Source organism: Trachurus japonicus, chromosome 22, assembly GCF_045865225.1.
Source record: "Trachurus japonicus isolate A0001 chromosome 22, Traja_1.0".
Classification (NCBI taxonomy): Eukaryota; Metazoa; Chordata; class Actinopteri; order Carangiformes; family Carangidae; genus Trachurus; species Trachurus japonicus.
Genome location: NC_140928.1, coordinates 9,543,959 through 9,560,670, shown reverse-complemented (window position 1 = coordinate 9,560,670; position 16,712 = coordinate 9,543,959). Strand labels below are relative to the sequence as shown.

The 16,712-nt window shown below is 44.4% G+C and overlaps 1 protein-coding gene across 14 annotated transcripts in view; it reads right to left on the bottom strand.

Annotated features, from left to right (window-relative positions):
• syne1b (spectrin repeat containing, nuclear envelope 1b) overlaps nucleotides 1-16,712 on the bottom strand; it is a 74,192-nt gene that overhangs the window by 32,392 nt on the left and 25,088 nt on the right. For 12 of the 14 annotated variants that reach the window (XM_085766486.1, XM_085766489.1, XM_085766491.1 and 9 more), the window contains 43 exons: nucleotides 16,409-16,636; nucleotides 16,222-16,320; nucleotides 15,917-16,104; nucleotides 15,637-15,760; nucleotides 15,343-15,509; nucleotides 14,847-15,000; nucleotides 14,080-14,705; nucleotides 13,783-13,962; nucleotides 13,507-13,657; nucleotides 13,142-13,300; nucleotides 12,485-12,667; nucleotides 12,206-12,307; nucleotides 11,892-12,095; nucleotides 11,583-11,790; nucleotides 11,255-11,367; nucleotides 10,959-11,164; nucleotides 10,721-10,870; nucleotides 10,303-10,594; nucleotides 10,022-10,194; nucleotides 9,576-9,885; nucleotides 9,121-9,285; nucleotides 8,276-8,632; nucleotides 8,050-8,186; nucleotides 7,309-7,486; nucleotides 6,914-7,096; nucleotides 6,642-6,785; nucleotides 5,945-6,100; nucleotides 5,428-5,592; nucleotides 5,165-5,337; nucleotides 4,888-5,041; nucleotides 4,576-4,719; nucleotides 4,047-4,211; nucleotides 3,617-3,934; nucleotides 3,228-3,383; nucleotides 2,824-2,994; nucleotides 2,376-2,702; nucleotides 2,121-2,273; nucleotides 1,790-1,957; nucleotides 1,462-1,638; nucleotides 1,204-1,350; nucleotides 982-1,107; nucleotides 569-745; nucleotides 50-315 (listed from right to left, as the gene is read on the bottom strand). In XM_085766486.1, coding sequence (XP_085622612.1) covers nucleotides 50-315; nucleotides 569-745; nucleotides 982-1,107; nucleotides 1,204-1,350; nucleotides 1,462-1,638; nucleotides 1,790-1,957; nucleotides 2,121-2,273; nucleotides 2,376-2,702; nucleotides 2,824-2,994; nucleotides 3,228-3,383; nucleotides 3,617-3,934; nucleotides 4,047-4,211; nucleotides 4,576-4,719; nucleotides 4,888-5,041; nucleotides 5,165-5,337; nucleotides 5,428-5,592; nucleotides 5,945-6,100; nucleotides 6,642-6,785; nucleotides 6,914-7,096; nucleotides 7,309-7,486; nucleotides 8,050-8,186; nucleotides 8,276-8,632; nucleotides 9,121-9,285; nucleotides 9,576-9,885; nucleotides 10,022-10,194; nucleotides 10,303-10,594; nucleotides 10,721-10,870; nucleotides 10,959-11,164; nucleotides 11,255-11,367; nucleotides 11,583-11,790; nucleotides 11,892-12,095; nucleotides 12,206-12,307; nucleotides 12,485-12,667; nucleotides 13,142-13,300; nucleotides 13,507-13,657; nucleotides 13,783-13,962; nucleotides 14,080-14,705; nucleotides 14,847-15,000; nucleotides 15,343-15,509; nucleotides 15,637-15,760; nucleotides 15,917-16,104; nucleotides 16,222-16,320; nucleotides 16,409-16,636 — 8,324 coding nt within the window. The remainder of the gene's footprint in view (nucleotides 1-49; nucleotides 316-568; nucleotides 746-981; nucleotides 1,108-1,203; nucleotides 1,351-1,461; nucleotides 1,639-1,789; nucleotides 1,958-2,120; nucleotides 2,274-2,375; nucleotides 2,703-2,823; nucleotides 2,995-3,227; nucleotides 3,384-3,616; nucleotides 3,935-4,046; nucleotides 4,212-4,575; nucleotides 4,720-4,887; nucleotides 5,042-5,164; nucleotides 5,338-5,427; nucleotides 5,593-5,944; nucleotides 6,101-6,641; nucleotides 6,786-6,913; nucleotides 7,097-7,308; nucleotides 7,487-8,049; nucleotides 8,187-8,275; nucleotides 8,633-9,120; nucleotides 9,286-9,575; nucleotides 9,886-10,021; nucleotides 10,195-10,302; nucleotides 10,595-10,720; nucleotides 10,871-10,958; nucleotides 11,165-11,254; nucleotides 11,368-11,582; nucleotides 11,791-11,891; nucleotides 12,096-12,205; nucleotides 12,308-12,484; nucleotides 12,668-13,141; nucleotides 13,301-13,506; nucleotides 13,658-13,782; nucleotides 13,963-14,079; nucleotides 14,706-14,846; nucleotides 15,001-15,342; nucleotides 15,510-15,636; nucleotides 15,761-15,916; nucleotides 16,105-16,221; nucleotides 16,321-16,408; nucleotides 16,637-16,712) is intronic. The other 2 variants (XM_085766495.1, XM_085766494.1) reach the window with 1 other exon arrangement.

Genomic DNA, 16,712 nt, shown 5'->3' with positions numbered 1-16,712 from the left:
TGAAAACAAAGCAATATGTGATGAAAATGTACTTCATGCTCAAACACACCTGGCCAGATTGTCCCACTCTTTGGACACCTGTTCAAACAGTGCCTCCACTGCAGAGATACAGTCGTGGTATTCTTTAGACCTCTGCAGGTCCTCCTCCCTCTGGCCCTGCAGCTTGTTGGCCTGGTGACAGAGCTCGAGCCAGGAGTGGCTCAGGCGGTCAAGCTCTGCGTGTTCTGGAGAGTCCTGGCCACCAGTCAATCTGCTCACAGTCTCAGACATCTTGGTGAGGATACTCTGTTTGGATTGCAGTTGCTGGCTGCATTCCTGTATGACATGCAATATAGTAAATGGCAACTCGAATACATCCAAATAGTGAGCAGATCTCTCTTTAATCCCCATGCAACTGCAGCCAAAATGTTGGATTAGATGGTAAGAACAAAATAACCCACAGAATCATGTTTAGACTCATGGTACCAAGCACATCAACATGTGTTATACAAAGCTTTTAATAAACATGCAAAAGAAAATGATTGATGAGGATTATTAAGAAACAGTGGTTATTGATAATGTTCACTACCTTGGCTTGTGACAGCATGTTTTGAGCTATCTTAGTCTCCAGCTCTGCCGGCCGTCTGGAGAGGCTGAGGAGCTGCTGCTCCATGTCTTGAAACAGGCTGCTGAGATCTTGTTTCTGTTCCTTGATCTCTCTCCAGCCCTCTGAAAGCACCTGTGCACTGGACATCCTTTCCTCAATCTGTAAAAAAACACATTTACACCTTCAAACAGTGAATATTTGCATATTAACAGATAGAGAGCAGTTGAAGTCGCAGTAGATCATGAGGTTCTTAAGCATTTTCTGACTGAACGCTGAAGCAATCTTTATATGGTAATATGCAGTGGTCGTACTATGCCTCATATACAGTACATTTCCTGTTCCTGTTTCTTGTTGGTTTTTAAAATTAAAGTGACAGTTAAGTAACAATCACTGACCGTGAGCTTGACCTGCTGGACCTTAGCCGCTGTAACTCTCACTGCATCATCAGACAGGTCACAAACCGAACACACCAAGTCCAGGTAAGTACTGGCCTGCTCCTGAAGGGCCCTGTAGTGCTTCACCTGTGTTTATACACAAGTAATTAATGTAAATAAATTATACAAAAATAACTTACACACATTGTCGGCATCATTGCATTACAAGAGGGTGTCAGTAACCTGCTTGAGGGCCTCCTGCAGACCAGATGGTCCCTGATCATTCAGCTGGAGCTCCTCCTGCACTGTGGTGAGCCAGGTCTGGCTCTGCTGCAGAGTGTCCTGGTGGCTGACGTGTTTCTGAAGCTCCCGGTCTAGACTCTGGTAGACCTGATCAACAAGGCAAGGCAAGACCTTTATTAGCGCCATATGTTTAAGTAAGGTTGATCAAATGCAGGAGCAAAACTAAAAGCTGTATGGTTGTCAACTTGTATCACTCACACGCTGTGCAGTGCTGCAAATAGCAGAGTAGCTGTCTCTGGTTCCCTGCTGGTGAGCCTGGACTTGTTGACTGATCTTAGCTTGAACTTGGTCTGTACAGCTGGCAACAAGACCTTCTCCTTTCTGCTGTAAACTGCTGAGACGCTCCTCAAAACTGGATATCTCCTCCATTATTGCCTGAAATAAAAAACAATCAGGTGTTTAATACAGATCAAGATTTACATTACTGTACATTTATATTATCATAATGTAAAAACACAAATTCCAATGTAACTGACATTACAGTAACATTTGTGAATTTCTGTAGGACAGTGACGTAGTTGGGCACCTTGTGTCGGGCGAGTTGCTGAGTGGCCATCTCCATACTGCTAGTCTGCATGGAGTCGGAGGTGACCAGCCTACTGGACATCTGCAACAGCCATTTCTCCACCTCCTGCAGCTCGCTGTTGTAATCCTCATGCTCCTTCACCCACTCTATAAGATTCTGGACCTGGGTCTGAAACAAGACGCAAAGCACATTTCAATTATGTTCATATTTGTATGAAAACATTTTTTTTTGTAGTTCTTCCTAAAATCATTTAACATATTAATAGAAATGACATTTCTGGACTTTATTCATACTGTCCAGCTCAGATTTCATATCAGCAGAGACACCATACCTTTGCTGCCAAGCAGAGGTCTTGGTAGTCAGCCTGCAAATTTTTCATGTTGTCACTTATAGTGGGGTCGTGGACTGTGTCGAGCAGGGCCTCTCCTTTCTCAATGACAGATTTCACTGCTGACTCATGAGACTGCACTGTCTGCTGGATGGTCTGCAGTAATAAAGAGGGAGCGGCACATTGCAGTAAAACCATTTAGTTGTCTTGTTCTAGTTTCACAGTTTCCAAGAAGTTGATGAACCAATATTCATTTACCTTGTACTTTGCTAGCTGAGCCTTCTTTTGATAGAGCTCTGCTTTAGGCTCTACACTCGATGCTAGAAGGTTCTTAGTCTCCATCACCCACTGGGCCTGGGCTTTGTATTTATCCATAAAGTCTTTGGAGAGTGAGATACATTTCTCCAGTGAGCTGTGCTCTGTGCGCAGAGATGCCATCAACTCCTCCAGCTGGAAGAGCCGTGTCTCCACCTCCTCCTTCAGCTGCTCTGCGTCAGGTTCCTCCAGGAATGCCATAGCTCGCTCCGTCTTCTCCCTCATTGCCTTCAGGTAAGTGTGGCCCTGCTCCATGTCGCCCTGCAAAGCCTGGAAGGTTCATGGGTTTGTGTTATCGAGCTTTAACTGGTGCTGACATTTCCACAAATAACATGTTGAAGGTCTGAAGAATAACACATAAACGGCATGTTCTCTATGTCAGAGAGTGTACCTCCAGTTTCTTCATCTTTCTCTCCATAGCAAATCGGTCCACCACATCAACACTAATAGCCACTGTGCTGAAGTTATTCTGGGCTGCGCTGAGCCAGTCTGCAAAAGTTCTGAAGACACACTGAGCCTCTTCAATGCAAGACACCTCCTCCTGCAGCTGTTTGATTGTCTCCTGCAACACAAAGGGAAATAAAATGAATGATTACATCTTTACAGTTATCTAGCGAAATACAGATTTACAGAAAGATTTTTTGTGTTATTCAGCCGGATATAGAGACCATTACAGATGTTTAAAGCACTGAGACAAACCTATCAACAATACTTATTGTATACTGTGCTGTGCAGATATAGCATTTACATAATGCATTACTCTTATAATGTGTGATGTGTTCAAGAAGATGGTACCAGTAAATGCAGCAGTAGGGCGTGGTAGCGGGCTGTGATCTGCGTGGCTCTGGTACAGATCCGGCTGCTAATATGAGTTTCATCCAGAACCTGCTGAGCCAAAAGACTGAGGCCCTCCATCTCCTCCTGGTAAACCAGCACTTCCTCCTGCCAGCTCTGACAAAAGAAGTGATGTTGGGGCAATTATCTTCATTAAACTGGAAAGTGTCAGGAAGTGGCATTGATTCCAGTGCAGATGAATTTGTTTTTGAAAATTGAGAGGAGCAGACTGACGATTCTCAGCTGGAGACTACGTACGCAGCGACTGAATCAGCATCGACAACTTTACATAATCATCACAAAGTGTGAAAAAACATTTTACGCATACCCTCTGTGCACACTGCACTAACCTTTATTAGCTGGAGTTGAGCGTCTTTAGTGGCGCGGTCGGACCGCCGGTGGCTACGTAGCTGTGCTTTGGTCTCCATGCCCTTTAACCAGCTGTCGAGTCGCTGGAACTTCTGCTCCATCTGTCGCAGTTTGGCCAGAGCACTGTTGAGCTGAGCCCGGGTGTCGGCCAGCCGGCCCTGGTACAGCCTCCACTCCTGCTGCAGGGTCTCCAGTGCTCGGTCCTCGATCTGAGGCAGTCCCCAAGGAACGACCAGCTCTCGACTGACCAGCAGAGTGTTTAGCAGAGCCTGGCCCTCTGTACAGCGCAGCTGGAGTTCCTGCAGTTACACAGATATGAGCTCTCTAGACTTTTAGGAAAGAAATGACTTGTGTGGAACAACATTTCAGGCTCTATAGTTAATGTTAGTATCTTAGTGATCATTTTCAGACCTGCAGCTTTTGGAGAGTCTCCTCCAGCATGTCAACATCACCCTCCAGCTGGGTGTAGTAGGCAAGCTTCTCCTGTTCCTGTTCCAGCCACTCCTCAAATGCATGGAGGCCTCGTTGATATTCCTGGTGAGCTTTAACCAGTTCCTCTGCTTTGCCTACTGCCCTCTGAAAACACAGTAATAATAATGATTCAGCTGTAATCAGAGAGCTACCGGTAATTATAATTCTCGTGTTTCCTTTGACATTTCTGCAGTTATGTGGCCAACGCTTTGGTATTTTACTCCTCATACTCTCACTGAGTATGACTATGAATACTATTCACTGACTGCTTTAATTTTCTCTGATGCCATTTCAAATTGTGGTGAAAATTAAAAATGGCACTAATTAAATGACAATTAGTCATTGCTTTATGATGCCATTTAATTAAACCACGCTTGTGGAAAATTAAACTGCATCTCAGAACTGAAGCTGAAATGCATCTTAAATAAGATTCACTGCCTCGCTATGTGCATTTTCTGCTGCTTGTTACCATGGCATTGTCTTTGACTGTGTTATAGCGCTCTTGCAGATCCTGAAGCTCCAGCTGAGCAACGTAGTTCTCAGCAATATTGGCACTCTTTGCAGCGATGGTTTCCAGCAGAGCGTTGTGGCTCAGCACTTCTTCATACAGCAACTGAAACATCAGGGAAGGTTGAGAGACATTATCCATCAACTGTGCATTCATTCACATGGATGACCTTTGTGCTTGTATAGGCTTAAAGTTCAAATACACAACTTAAGTGGGCCAAGTGATGTACTAATTCATATCTAAGTCTCACAGTATGACAGAAGAGTTAGATACCTTAGCTTTGCTCAGATTTGCAGTTTTGTCTCTCATCTCCGGACACTGTTTATCGGTGGGGTCGAGACTCTCCTCCACACGCTCCACCCACGCCACGAACTGTCGAACATCCTCCTGATAACTGGTCCACTGGGACAGTGAGCCCTCCAGCTGACTGTCAATATTAAATGGTGCAGCACAACGTAGTGAGATTACAGTGCAGCAGTAGTAGCAATAGCTGCAACACTTACATGACACATTTCTGGACGTTGTTACGTACTTTTTGCAGAAAACAAACCTTTTGCATTGGATAGAAGCAGAGAGTAGAGCATCCCAGGAATCTTTCAGCTCCTGTATTTGTTTTTGGACTGCAGGCACGCCCTCGGCCGAGGTGTTCCTCTGAACCGACTCTCCTCTTGTGATCAGCATCTTCAGCTGGATCTCTTTCTCCTGACGAGCGGTCAGCAAGGCCTGGTGCGACGATCACACGTGTATTTATTTATTACAACCTTATATTGGGTGATAATAACTAAATTTGAAAACTATCAGTGGCTTGTATACCTCCAGCTTGATCATCCTGCTGTCAAGAACATTTTTATCGGCAGTGGGGGTGCAGTAAGTCTGCAGCATGTGGCTCGTGTCAGCCACCCAGTTCTGAAGCTCCTTTAAGCCTTGGGAGAAAAGCTGGTGCTCTGTGACTATCCGATCGATCCGAGACGCCTTCTCCTGCAGAATTACAAAGCAGGACGCAATCAGAAAATCCTCCCTTTGAGTTTTAGAGATGGAATTCACACTAGACTCAACCTGATAAATGCACATGCAGATTCTTGAATGACTGATAAAGATTTAGTACAACAGACAATAAAAGAAATGTACTTGTATTATCCTGTGTATAAGACTTACAGAAACAAAAGAAAGAAATTAGGTTTTAATTATGGTGCGTTAGTACATTCCCTGGTTATCCTCTGTAAAATAACGTTAAGTAAGAGCTCGATCCAGTCTAGTGCCTCTGTCTCCTCTCCAGCTCTACCCCCAGAAAAGCCCCAGTGCACAGGCAGATTGGAAGGCATTACTGTACCTTGGTCAGGTTGGTTAAAGCTAGGTACTGAGCAGAGAGTTGCGAGACACGGTGCACAAAACCCTTGCCGGCCGCGTGTTCATCCCACAGCAGCTGGGCCTTCTCTTTCAGCCTGTTCAGCTGAACCTCGTGAGAGGCTAATTCCTCAAGCACAGACTGGAAGAGCACAAGCAGGTTATCAAAGAGGCATGCAAGCTGACACACAGATATAAGACAGTTAACTTCAGACACAGACTGAGGGGGTTAGAGATGGCAACATGGCAAAAAGTAAAGAGCATGAGATGTCTGGCCGGTGTTACTGCTGGCAAAGCTCTTAGTGGTCATGACGTGCAATCAGGCCTCTGGAAATAGCTGGTAGATAGTTTTAAACAATGAAGACATTTAAAATGCATTGCCTTTTATGAATAAAGCGAGAGCTAATATCTACGACAGACACTTACAGTAAGAAGACATGAAAATAACAAAGCAGAGCAGAAAGATGGCATGAATTCAAAAAGCAAGCTACTGGCAGTTAGCATGAGCTCTTGGCAATACCTCCAAGGCAAATAATAGCTACGCTACAACAGTGTGATGTAAGTGGAGTGGTGAGCTTCTGCAGATGACAGGGGGGTAGTCAGGTAGGCGTTCAAGCGCAGAGTCGTTGTTGCACTTGAACGTGAGGGGCGTTCCAAGCTCAGTGGGTTTTGGAGGCTGGTACCTGTAGCTTGTGAAGCTCTGACTTCTTGGCTGTGAGATCGTGAAGCCTTGTGCTGCTCTCCCGCACAGCCAGCTCGGTGGCATTCAGACACTCCTGAAGGGGCTCGGCACTGGCCTCAAAATCCTTCATCTGAGAGAAAAGGTTCTGAAACAAACAAAGAGCTTGTTAAGACGTTTCTTTGACTCTAGATTTCTTAATGCACTGCAGATTTTTACAGCATTAATGGCGTGAGAGCTGTCACACAATTTGAGAAGAGATGTTTAAATGCTTACTTGTAGGTTTGTTTCTCTGTTGTGCAGGTTAGCCATAATATTTTTCCAGTCCTCTCTGGCTGTGTTCATTTTTGCTCGAACTGCATCAACTTTGTCTTTACCTATGATACTAGAGATGAGCTCTCCGTTTGCAACCACTGCGTTCAGCTTTGACTGACCCTGATCTCTGTCACCAAGAAACTCCTGAGAGGAGAGGAAAGAAATGAGGTGACAACTAAAGTATGCAGTAAAACTCTTCATCTTCATCAGTTAGAGTTATATTATGTATTGGGCAAAAAATAGACAGAGGGCTAAATATCAAAATCACTGTACCAATGGTCTGTTGCAATCAAATATGTTTATCCATAAAGATAAGACTCCGAATGTTTCAGGGCATTTGACACCGCGTACTGTACCTGAATCTTCTGCAAGCTAGATGAGGCCTCGTTGAGATTTTGAGGAACATCAAAGCACTTGGCCGTATTGATTTTGGCATTGACCAGCCACTGCTGGAACTCCCTGAAGGCTGAGCGAAACCCTTGCTCCAGCAGCTTCTCTTTGCTCTGGCACTCCCTGGACGCTTGGAGACTCAGACTAAAAACATGTCCAGGAGGAAAAAACAACAAGGAACAACCATTTTTCTAAAATTGATCATTTTTTGGTGACCAAGAAAACAGAAATTAAACACAAAATACTTTATAAAAAAATTCTTGCTGACAGTGTGTTCAGTTATAGGGCGACTTTGTAGTGGTTGTAAGCTGTAATCTATGGTTTGCTGCTTTGTGTCAGGGTTTCATTCATCCTGTCAGGGTTTATTTCTCCGTAACAACCGACTCACTCTACATTATCCCTTACATATTTATTTCCTTCGTATAACTGCACTGGAGTTAAAGTCAAATATGTATAATGCAATGAAATACACTGTTGCCTATCAAGTTGGAATAATTTTGTTTTCAGACACATTCCCCTTTTTATCCCTATTTATACACCTCAGTAATCACCTTTGACCAGGTGCAACAATTACAGTTTTGAGAAGATAAACACTTTATCTATCAAGAATAAATTACATTGTCACAATCATTTCATGAGAAGATGTAAAAGAAATATTTTATTCCAACTTTATGGGCAACAGTGTATGATGCAGTTCATTTTCTTACCTGTTGTATTCTTTAATAAGAGCAGACACTCTCTCAGACTGTGTGCCCATGTCTCTGGAAAACCGGCACAGATCATTGAGTTGAGTCTTGAGACTGTCAGACATGGGCTCAGCTTTGACAAGTTCCTCTAACGTGTCCTGGGTGGAAACAAATTCAGTCTTGTTATTATCAATTAATATTAATCATATAACATGATGAATTCTTATCAATATCATTATAGGCTTACCTTTGCTATCTGCCACCGTTTAACAGCCTCCTCTCCATCAATTTTGTCATCAGAGTGGGTGAGACGAAGGCGCCAGTTGTGCAGCTGACGGTTGAAGTCGTGCAGGTTCTGCTCCAGCTGTACTGACAAGCTGCTGAACTCTTGTTCGGAGCTGGCTATCTGGGAGAGGGCCGTCTCCAGACTAGCCCGCGTCTGCAGTGCTCCGCGTTCCCACTGTTCCCATGACGACAACAAGGCCGCTTCCTCTCGCTCCATGGCCTCATAACCCCCGGAGCCCGTGTGATCTCTCGCCACTGCCCCACATCTTTGAACACGATTCAGCCGCTCTCTGCCTCGCTGCTTGGAGTCGAGCAGCTCCTGGGAAGAGAACAATTTCCATCTCTGTCAACTTTAGAGAAGTGCTAACTTTAAAATATGTAACTTTAAATGTAGTTTTCACTAGTGCCAAAAAGGTCTGATAAAGTCTTGAGGAGTCTTTGGATGCTGAGGTCTTAAATCATATTGAAGACAACTCTAATTTATAAATTATGGTTGTGAGACATCACCTGGGAATGAAAATGTACATCTGTTGGCAGAAATGACGGGATGTTTTCTTTCCCACAGGGTGGGAAGCTCAGATATGCCCTAACATCTCAGATTCAAGCTACTACTCCACTGAGAGGCTGCAACTAAACTGGTTCAAACTAACAATGTCTCCCAGGTGTGTCACAGTGTGGAGGTATTGAGGCTAAAGCTGGAGTAGTAGAAGTCCCAGGGTAGATAATATCATTAAAAAAACGCACCAAACGGCACAGGCCCAAATCTCACGGCAGATACAGTAGCGTTAACATTTTCCAGTTCCTCACCTGCACCTTGGAGAGCTTTCTTTTAATAGAGAGTGAGTTTCCTGACAGGTCAGACCAGCGTTGGAGCTCCTCTTTTGCTGAGACCAGCCAGTCATTGAAGTCTCTCACAGCATCAAGGTACTGCTCATGCTCAGACACAGTGTTTTGCATGGACTGCACTTTACCCTTTGGGGATAAAAAGACAATTTTAGTACCAACTGCTAGGTATGAATGGGGCACTGTGTAAGTCTGAATGTGTATTTGCAAATAATATATATAAACAAAGTCAATTTCTATTCTATTTGCGAAACCATCTGGTAACTGAAAAGGCTCCAATGATATTAAGTGTCTGCCCAGTGAGGGTGTTGTTCCCATAGCTACACCTTCTTTGACCCAATTAACCTTAATTAATCATCTACACTAGAGCTCATCAGATATTTCCAAATACTATTAACCAATGCATGTATCTAGATCACCTTGACAACAGCTGAGATATCAGCAAAATGTGCATTGAGCTCTGCCCTCGACTCCGGTCCAAAGGTCTGGTCGCCAGTTTTTTCATGCATCTCCACAGCTTTGTCCGTCAGGCGTGACAGTGATCCTGCGTGAGCATCCACGTCGGCCTGGATGGCTCTGAGGCGCTCAAGCAAAGCAGATTTCTCTTTGAGGCCAGGCTGCTGAGGCAGAGTCATCCCAACCTCCTGCTCCACTGACTCCATCCACTGCTGCAGTTGGCCCTTATTTTCCTGAAAGCTGGTCCACTGGGCCACAGTCCACTCCAGACGACTACGGACATTGATAGAAATGTTATTTAACATTGAAGAATTTGCACAAAATCAAACAAATGCATGTTACTCTTGATAACAAACGATAGTGTTATTAGCTCTCCATCTGAACACCAGAAGACGACACATTTTCCTACCTGTGGCAGCTCATTGAAGTCATCAACATATTGGCCCAGGCGTCCTTCAGGCTCTGTAGCTGTGAACAAATGGCCTCCTGCCCCTCCATCCTGTTGTGCTTCAGAACCTGTTCTCCTTTTCCCACTGTCATGTTCAGCTTCACCTCGCCCTCACCTTTCATTAGCAGGATATCCTAAAAACAGAGGAAAACAGTTTTACAGCAAAGAGAGAAAAATATTTTATTGTTTCAAAATGGACTCTAAAATACTGCACTTCTTTGATCAGGATGTTATTTGCTGACCTGTACGAGACCGAGCCTCTTCTCCAGAGTCTCTTTGTTGCCCACTGTGCTGTTGAGTGAAGCCAGGCGCTCCTGGACTCCGCTCAGCCAGGTCCAGGTGGTCTGCAGTGTATCTTCAAAGGCCTGTTGCTCCTGTAAAGTGAGCTGGCAGCTGCGGAGCCGTTCCCTCACTCGCCTCAGCAGGGCCTGGTGTTGTGACTGCAGCTGAGCGGACACCCTCGTCTCACTGCCGTCACCTCGCCCACCTTCGTTCAGTGCCTGGCCTTCCTGGCATAAACGCTCAAAGGAATCCCTGAATGAAAAGAAGTTAAATGTTAAAATGATTTTGTAATGTGTGCTATAATCATTTTAAAATATATTTTCAAACACTACACGGATATCAAAAACCTATTTTATTTTCTCATTAAACAGGAGTCACCTTTCTTTGAGCACCTCCTGCTGATATTCCTCCACTTGCTCGAGCACAGCCTTCTCAGGACCACGCTGATTAGCCTCCAGTAGATCTGTGGTCATCCTCTTCTCCATATGTTCCAGCCACCACCTGAGCTTCTTCAGACGACCCTCGAACCTACAGTATGAGGAATTTAAAATGGCGTATTCATAAACAGGGAAGTTTACAAAGTGTCTTACAGAACAGGTCCATGTAAGTCTCTTACCCTTTCATGAGGGACGCACTGTCCTCCAGGATCTGCTGGTTCTGTCTGCACTGCTCCACAAAGCTGTCCCAGTCCTGTTGGATGGAGGAAAGGTGCTGCTGGACCTGCCCAGCGCTGGCTTTGGGAAGATGGAGAAGGAGCTTCTCTCCTTCTTCACAGACCTGTGTGAGACGTACTTCACCCTCCTCCACACGATCCATGGCGCCCTGACAGATAAGCCAAATCGCTTTTTTTCAAGCTTTGTACTTGTAACTCCTGGTGTGTGTGATATTTTTGAATCGGGACTGAGTTTTTACCTTTAGTTTCTGTAGTTTGCGTTCCACAATTTGAGTGTCTCCTGAGCGGTCAGAGCACTCCTTCACGATCTCCCTCTGCTCTGAAAGCCAGCGATGAAACTCCTGAACCAGGTCTGAGGAGCAAAGGGAAAAGACCAAAACAGAATCAATTTGTTTCCCAGCTAAAAGCGCACAACATTACACCTTATTACATAAAATACAAAACCAAAGACGATCTTAGTTGTAAAATGCATTTGAGAATGTATAAAATTTACTTTGTGTTACATTACTGTGGGATGTAGGCCACTGCCCTAAGTGACCACTAAGTGATGTTTTTCAGATGTCTTACCATTGAACTGCTGCTGAAGACAGTTCTGCAGTGACACCAGCGTCCTGGCAGAGAGCTGGTTCACAGACTCATAAGTCTTGATGAGATCCGTGAGTGCTGATCCCAGACCAGCCAGCTCTTCAGAGGGATATTTTCTACACAGGGTATTGAGGCTCTCTCTGGTAGAGTCAATGCTTCCCTGCTGATTTTGCAGCTCTTTCTGAAGGTCCTTTGAGTGCATGCAAACAGTTGATTAATAGTTGATTCTCATCTCTGATATGTATAGGAAAACATTGCTGATAATGATTATGATAATGTTTGCCACTGTACCTTCACTCTGCAGATGTCCTCAGGATCTGATCCGGTGGGAGAGGACACAAGGGAATCCTCCATACTTTTTAACCATGCAGACATCTGTGAGATGTAATCTTCCAGCTGTTTCCTTTGGAAACTGAAGTCCATGAGGTTTCCCCTGGCCTGCTCATGTAGCTTCTGAACAGTGTGGATCTTCTTCCACAGGTCATTCTCCAGCACCTGAAGCAAGAAGAATTAGATTTTTTGGGTGACAGAGTATGCATATGGAGTACAGAGCTCCTATTTCTTTTGTAGGAAGAAATAATACAAATATGAATCATATTTATTACCTGTAACTTAGCAGGAGTCTCTTGACTTTGACTGCACTTCTTCAGCTCTGAGACTTTGTTCTGCAGGACTTCAACTTTCTGCTCCTTCTCATCCATCTCCAACTGTGGATGTAGCACGTAAGAAAAGTCTGTTTTACACCCTCCAAAGTGGCTTTGTTTAGTAATGTGAAATGTACAGTCTTAAAGCTAGAGTTCAATTATCTTTTAATTCAACATTTTATCTGATGTGTGAAAAGAAAAGACATCTGTTGAGTTTTACAGTAAAGTCAGAAACCATACCTGTAACGTAGACAGCCGTTCAGACACCTTCTGACTGTTGTTGAGGTTGTTCAGGCTTTCGTTTAGCTCAATCACACAGCTGCTCGTCCAGCTCTCAATATCCTCGCTGATTTTACGGACATCATCCCACAGAGCGACACTCTGGTTCAGACGATCAATGTTGTCATCTATTTTCTCAGACACCTGGGGAGTGGATTCAGTAAGCCACAGATGTTTACTCGATATTGCAGAGAGCTTTTATGTCCCATATGAGGTTACTAATGCAACAGAAAAAAAACAAAAATGTTTCTCGACTATTTCAGGTTTACAAATTGCACAAGGCATGTAAGAGTAATTTCACAGTGAATATTTTATGGCTGAGGAAATGTGTGGGATGCACATTTCTACTTTTGGGGGGAGACCCAAAGTGTTATCACAGTGTGAGGATGTGAAGCAACGAGATTGTCAGTAAAGGTCTCAATATACTTTTGTAAAAGGATGATGAAATGTAAAGGGATTTTCTGCTTGTGAACTAATCTCATTATAAAACCAAAAGCAAAATTCAATTGCCACTTTTAGAAGTGAAATCTATGTAACCGAATCTAAAGTAGATTATTTCTGTATATAAACTCCACTGAATGAAACATCACTTCAACAAATGATTGTGGTCAGACTCACATCCAGCCACTGATCCACCAGTGTCTCCATGTCCTTCTTCATCATTTCAGAGTCACAGTCTGGGATCTTCTTCAGTTCAATCACAAGCTGTTTTCCTTTGCTGGAAAACTGATCCAGGTCATGTTGTTTTCCGGACATTTCTGTCTTCACTGCTTCGTGCTAGAAATGGGGTAAACACAGCAAAGCATTTAAGTAATCTGATAACCGATAGTTATGACTGTTACAGTAAGCTTTTTATTTCTAGGATTTATGAAATGAACTGATTCATTTCAAGAAAGTGAGATGGCATCCTCAAAGAGATATATGTTTACTTTTTACTAAGCTTAACAAAACTCTGATAAAAATGTTTCAGCATTTATTCTGACCTTGGTTAATGACCTCTTGGTTTCTTCATGGTCCTTCAGAACAGAGCTTATGTCGACCAGAGGCTCAGTGCTTTCGATGACGCTGCTGATGGAGGTTTTCAGGACTTGGTATTCTCTCATGAGATCAACGAGAACATTGCACTGCTCCTGTCTGTTAAATGAAAGGTGAACTATATTACACATACAAGCTTATAGACAAAATGCAACAACTTTGTGCATAAATTAACATGCCAACAGGCTCTTTAGAGTTGGAGAATAATTGAAAACTTCCAGTACCTCTCTGTGATGAGTCTCTTAGTGTCCTCCCATGTGGTCTCCAGAAGACCGATTTCCCTCAGCACCTCCCCGGCCAGCTCTGCATCCCTCTGGGCCAGCTGGTTGGCCTTGTCCCTCAACCACTGCTCCTCGTGCTGGTGAGACTGTAGTTCATCCTCCAGCTGATTAAAGAACCTGAGCCTGATAAACAGAGGGATAATATGATGCTGCTGAGTGCATTCTTCTATCTATACACTTGTGCATATTTGGGAATAGTCCAAAATGATCATTGATATCATTGACTTTATGTTGCCTTACCTCTGCTGTAGAGCATGCAGGCTTGGCTCCTTGAAGCTCTGGTGGTCTGCTTTTTCCTCAATATCCTCCACAGCTTTGAGCAGCTGCTCCTTCCTCTGTCTAAATGAGGTCCACAAAGCCCCTAGGGCCTCCGCTTCACTCTGCTTGGTACCAAGTAGGTTCCTCACTGTATCCAGCTCACCACTGAGCGAATCAGCCAGCATGCGACATGACTTACGAGACCCCTCTTCAGCGCCGATGTGGAGATGGCTTTTGCAGAGACCGCTGTCCAGGTTGACAGCCAGAGTCTCCAGATGGGTAATGTCTGGGACAATAGAGGCCAGTTCCTGCTGCAGCTCCTCTACTCTTCCACGATCCCAGCTCCCCGCGCTCTCCACAGTCTGCCTCAGACCCCGCAACACCCCTGCAGCCACACCGTGGGTCTGCAGAAAAGCCTCAAGCCTTTCCAAACACTCCAGCTGCAGCTCAGCGATGTGCTGGGCCTCTTGGTAGGGCTGCAGACAGCTGTCCGCTCTGCTGCGGAGAAGCTGTGCATCACCAGACTCACAGAACTGACACAGCTTCTCAGTCTGCTGCTCCAGGCTCTGTTTCACACTGGACTGCTTCTGTAGAGCCACCTGTGTCTCCTGCCAAAAGGAAGCGACACGGGATCAGGTGTTGTTCTTTAGCAAGGCGGTCCTCACCCTGCTCCCTGACTTTATTTGGTTCTGGTGAGGAGCAGTACTCTGCATATAAGAATATATTAAAATAATGGCGATAAATCTTACCTTTACTTGAGCAACGGCAGACTGCAGGTTGCTGATGTTAACTTGAGAAGCTGAGTGCACGTTTGAGAGCATGGTCTCGCTCCACTGGGAGAATTTAAGCAGGGCCTGGTCAAACTGCACCACCAGGGAGAGGTGGTTCTGAAGCTCTTTGATTCTGTGTGACACAACGGCAGCATATTGAGTGAAAACAGTCTTAGGAAAATGCATCTACATAATGTTTACGTGCCTTGATGTAGGATTAATACTGATAGACAATGCAAGAAGACGGCCATACAGAATAAAAGAACACATTTGATAGGATACTGACATGCACTCTACTCGTGTACAGTCTCTTATTGGTTGCTGAGTCATGTTAAGATCCACTCCTGCAACAATCTACTCTTCATGGAATTGATATTCCCATCTTCTGTGAAATATGCTGCTCTGCTTCAAACATACACCAGACCAGCAGGTGTGTGTTTGAAGAGTGGGTAACTATCTAACTATGTTACTTTACCTTTGAGGCAGGACTTCATTTTGAGTTTGCAGTCTCTTCTCCAGAGTCTCCAGCTCCTCTTTCAGCTGCCTCACTCTCTCTTCAGGTGCAGACTGATACAATGAGTTCCCCAGAGATACTAGTTCAGCATGAGCTGGGTCAAGGCACTGGACTTCAGAGTGCAAGGCCTGCAAGGAAAACCACATATTTATTCATTTATGTAATCATGGTTGTAAATTATTCATTTACCCTTCCTTTTAAGGGTTTGATGTGTTCAGTGGAACAGTATAATTAAAGTATAATAATGTGTTGTACCTGCAAATCTTGTATCTCTGTGCGGAGTTTGACTTTATCAGCCGATAGGCACTGACTCTCTGGTTTGGATGCAGACTCACTCCTCTCCAGGCAGGAAACGAAGTTTGAGCGCTGTTTCTCATACCTGAAACAGATCAATGGAAACACTGGTAACTCAAGGAGTGAAAAATCTGATTTATGTTTCCATTTTCACAGTCAAAGTGAAGGGTACATTCATTATTCATCATTCCCATGCTATTAAAATCTTGGGGAAATGACCTGTGTGTTCAATAGCTCTTACTTTTGCCAAAGAGAAAGCAGGTTCTCCAAAGTGCTCTGCTTGTCCTTTGACTCCTGTATATTCTGGTCGTAGGTGGAGTTTAGCTCTGTCACTGTCCTCTCTGCGTGTTCTTTGTCGCTGAGTCTGCGAGCACCGGCTGACAGGGACAGTAAGGTTCCCTTCAGCCTCTCCAGACCCTGACAGACATCCTGGGGAACATTAATCATAAAGGACAGTGACTCACTCGGCATAACCTTGCACAGAAAGGAGCAAAGAAAATTATTGTTCAGTACGAAGCATGGAGAAAAGAAGAGATAACTGAATACCATGTGGTTTTGAAGAGCTTTGTAGGTCTCTGATGAGGAGGTGCAGGATTTGATAGGTTGCTCCAGGTTTGTATGTAGCTCACCGAGAGATGCTTTCACCTAGGATACAATAAAGATCACAAATGTATGATCGTATCTTCCCTAATTACCATCCTGTATGTATACAGTACCACTCAGCTTTACTGACCGTCTCGAGGCTCGTTTTAAACTTCTGCTGGTGAGAGGAGCTTTCCTCCAGCTGTCCATCGAGCTGCTGCACGCTCTCCCTCAGCTCCTCCCAGTACCTGCCGATTTGGGTCAGACGAGCCTTAATGCGAGCTGCTTCCCCTGAAGACACAAACTGGGCCAGCGCCTGGGAATCTGCCTCCAGCTGAGAGAGGACCTCAGCGCGCCCTTGAAGCTCTGTACCAACAGACTGGACATGCACATACGGATGAAAACAAATTAACAATACAAGCCTGAGAGAATGACAGAGTCTTTTATAACTGTCT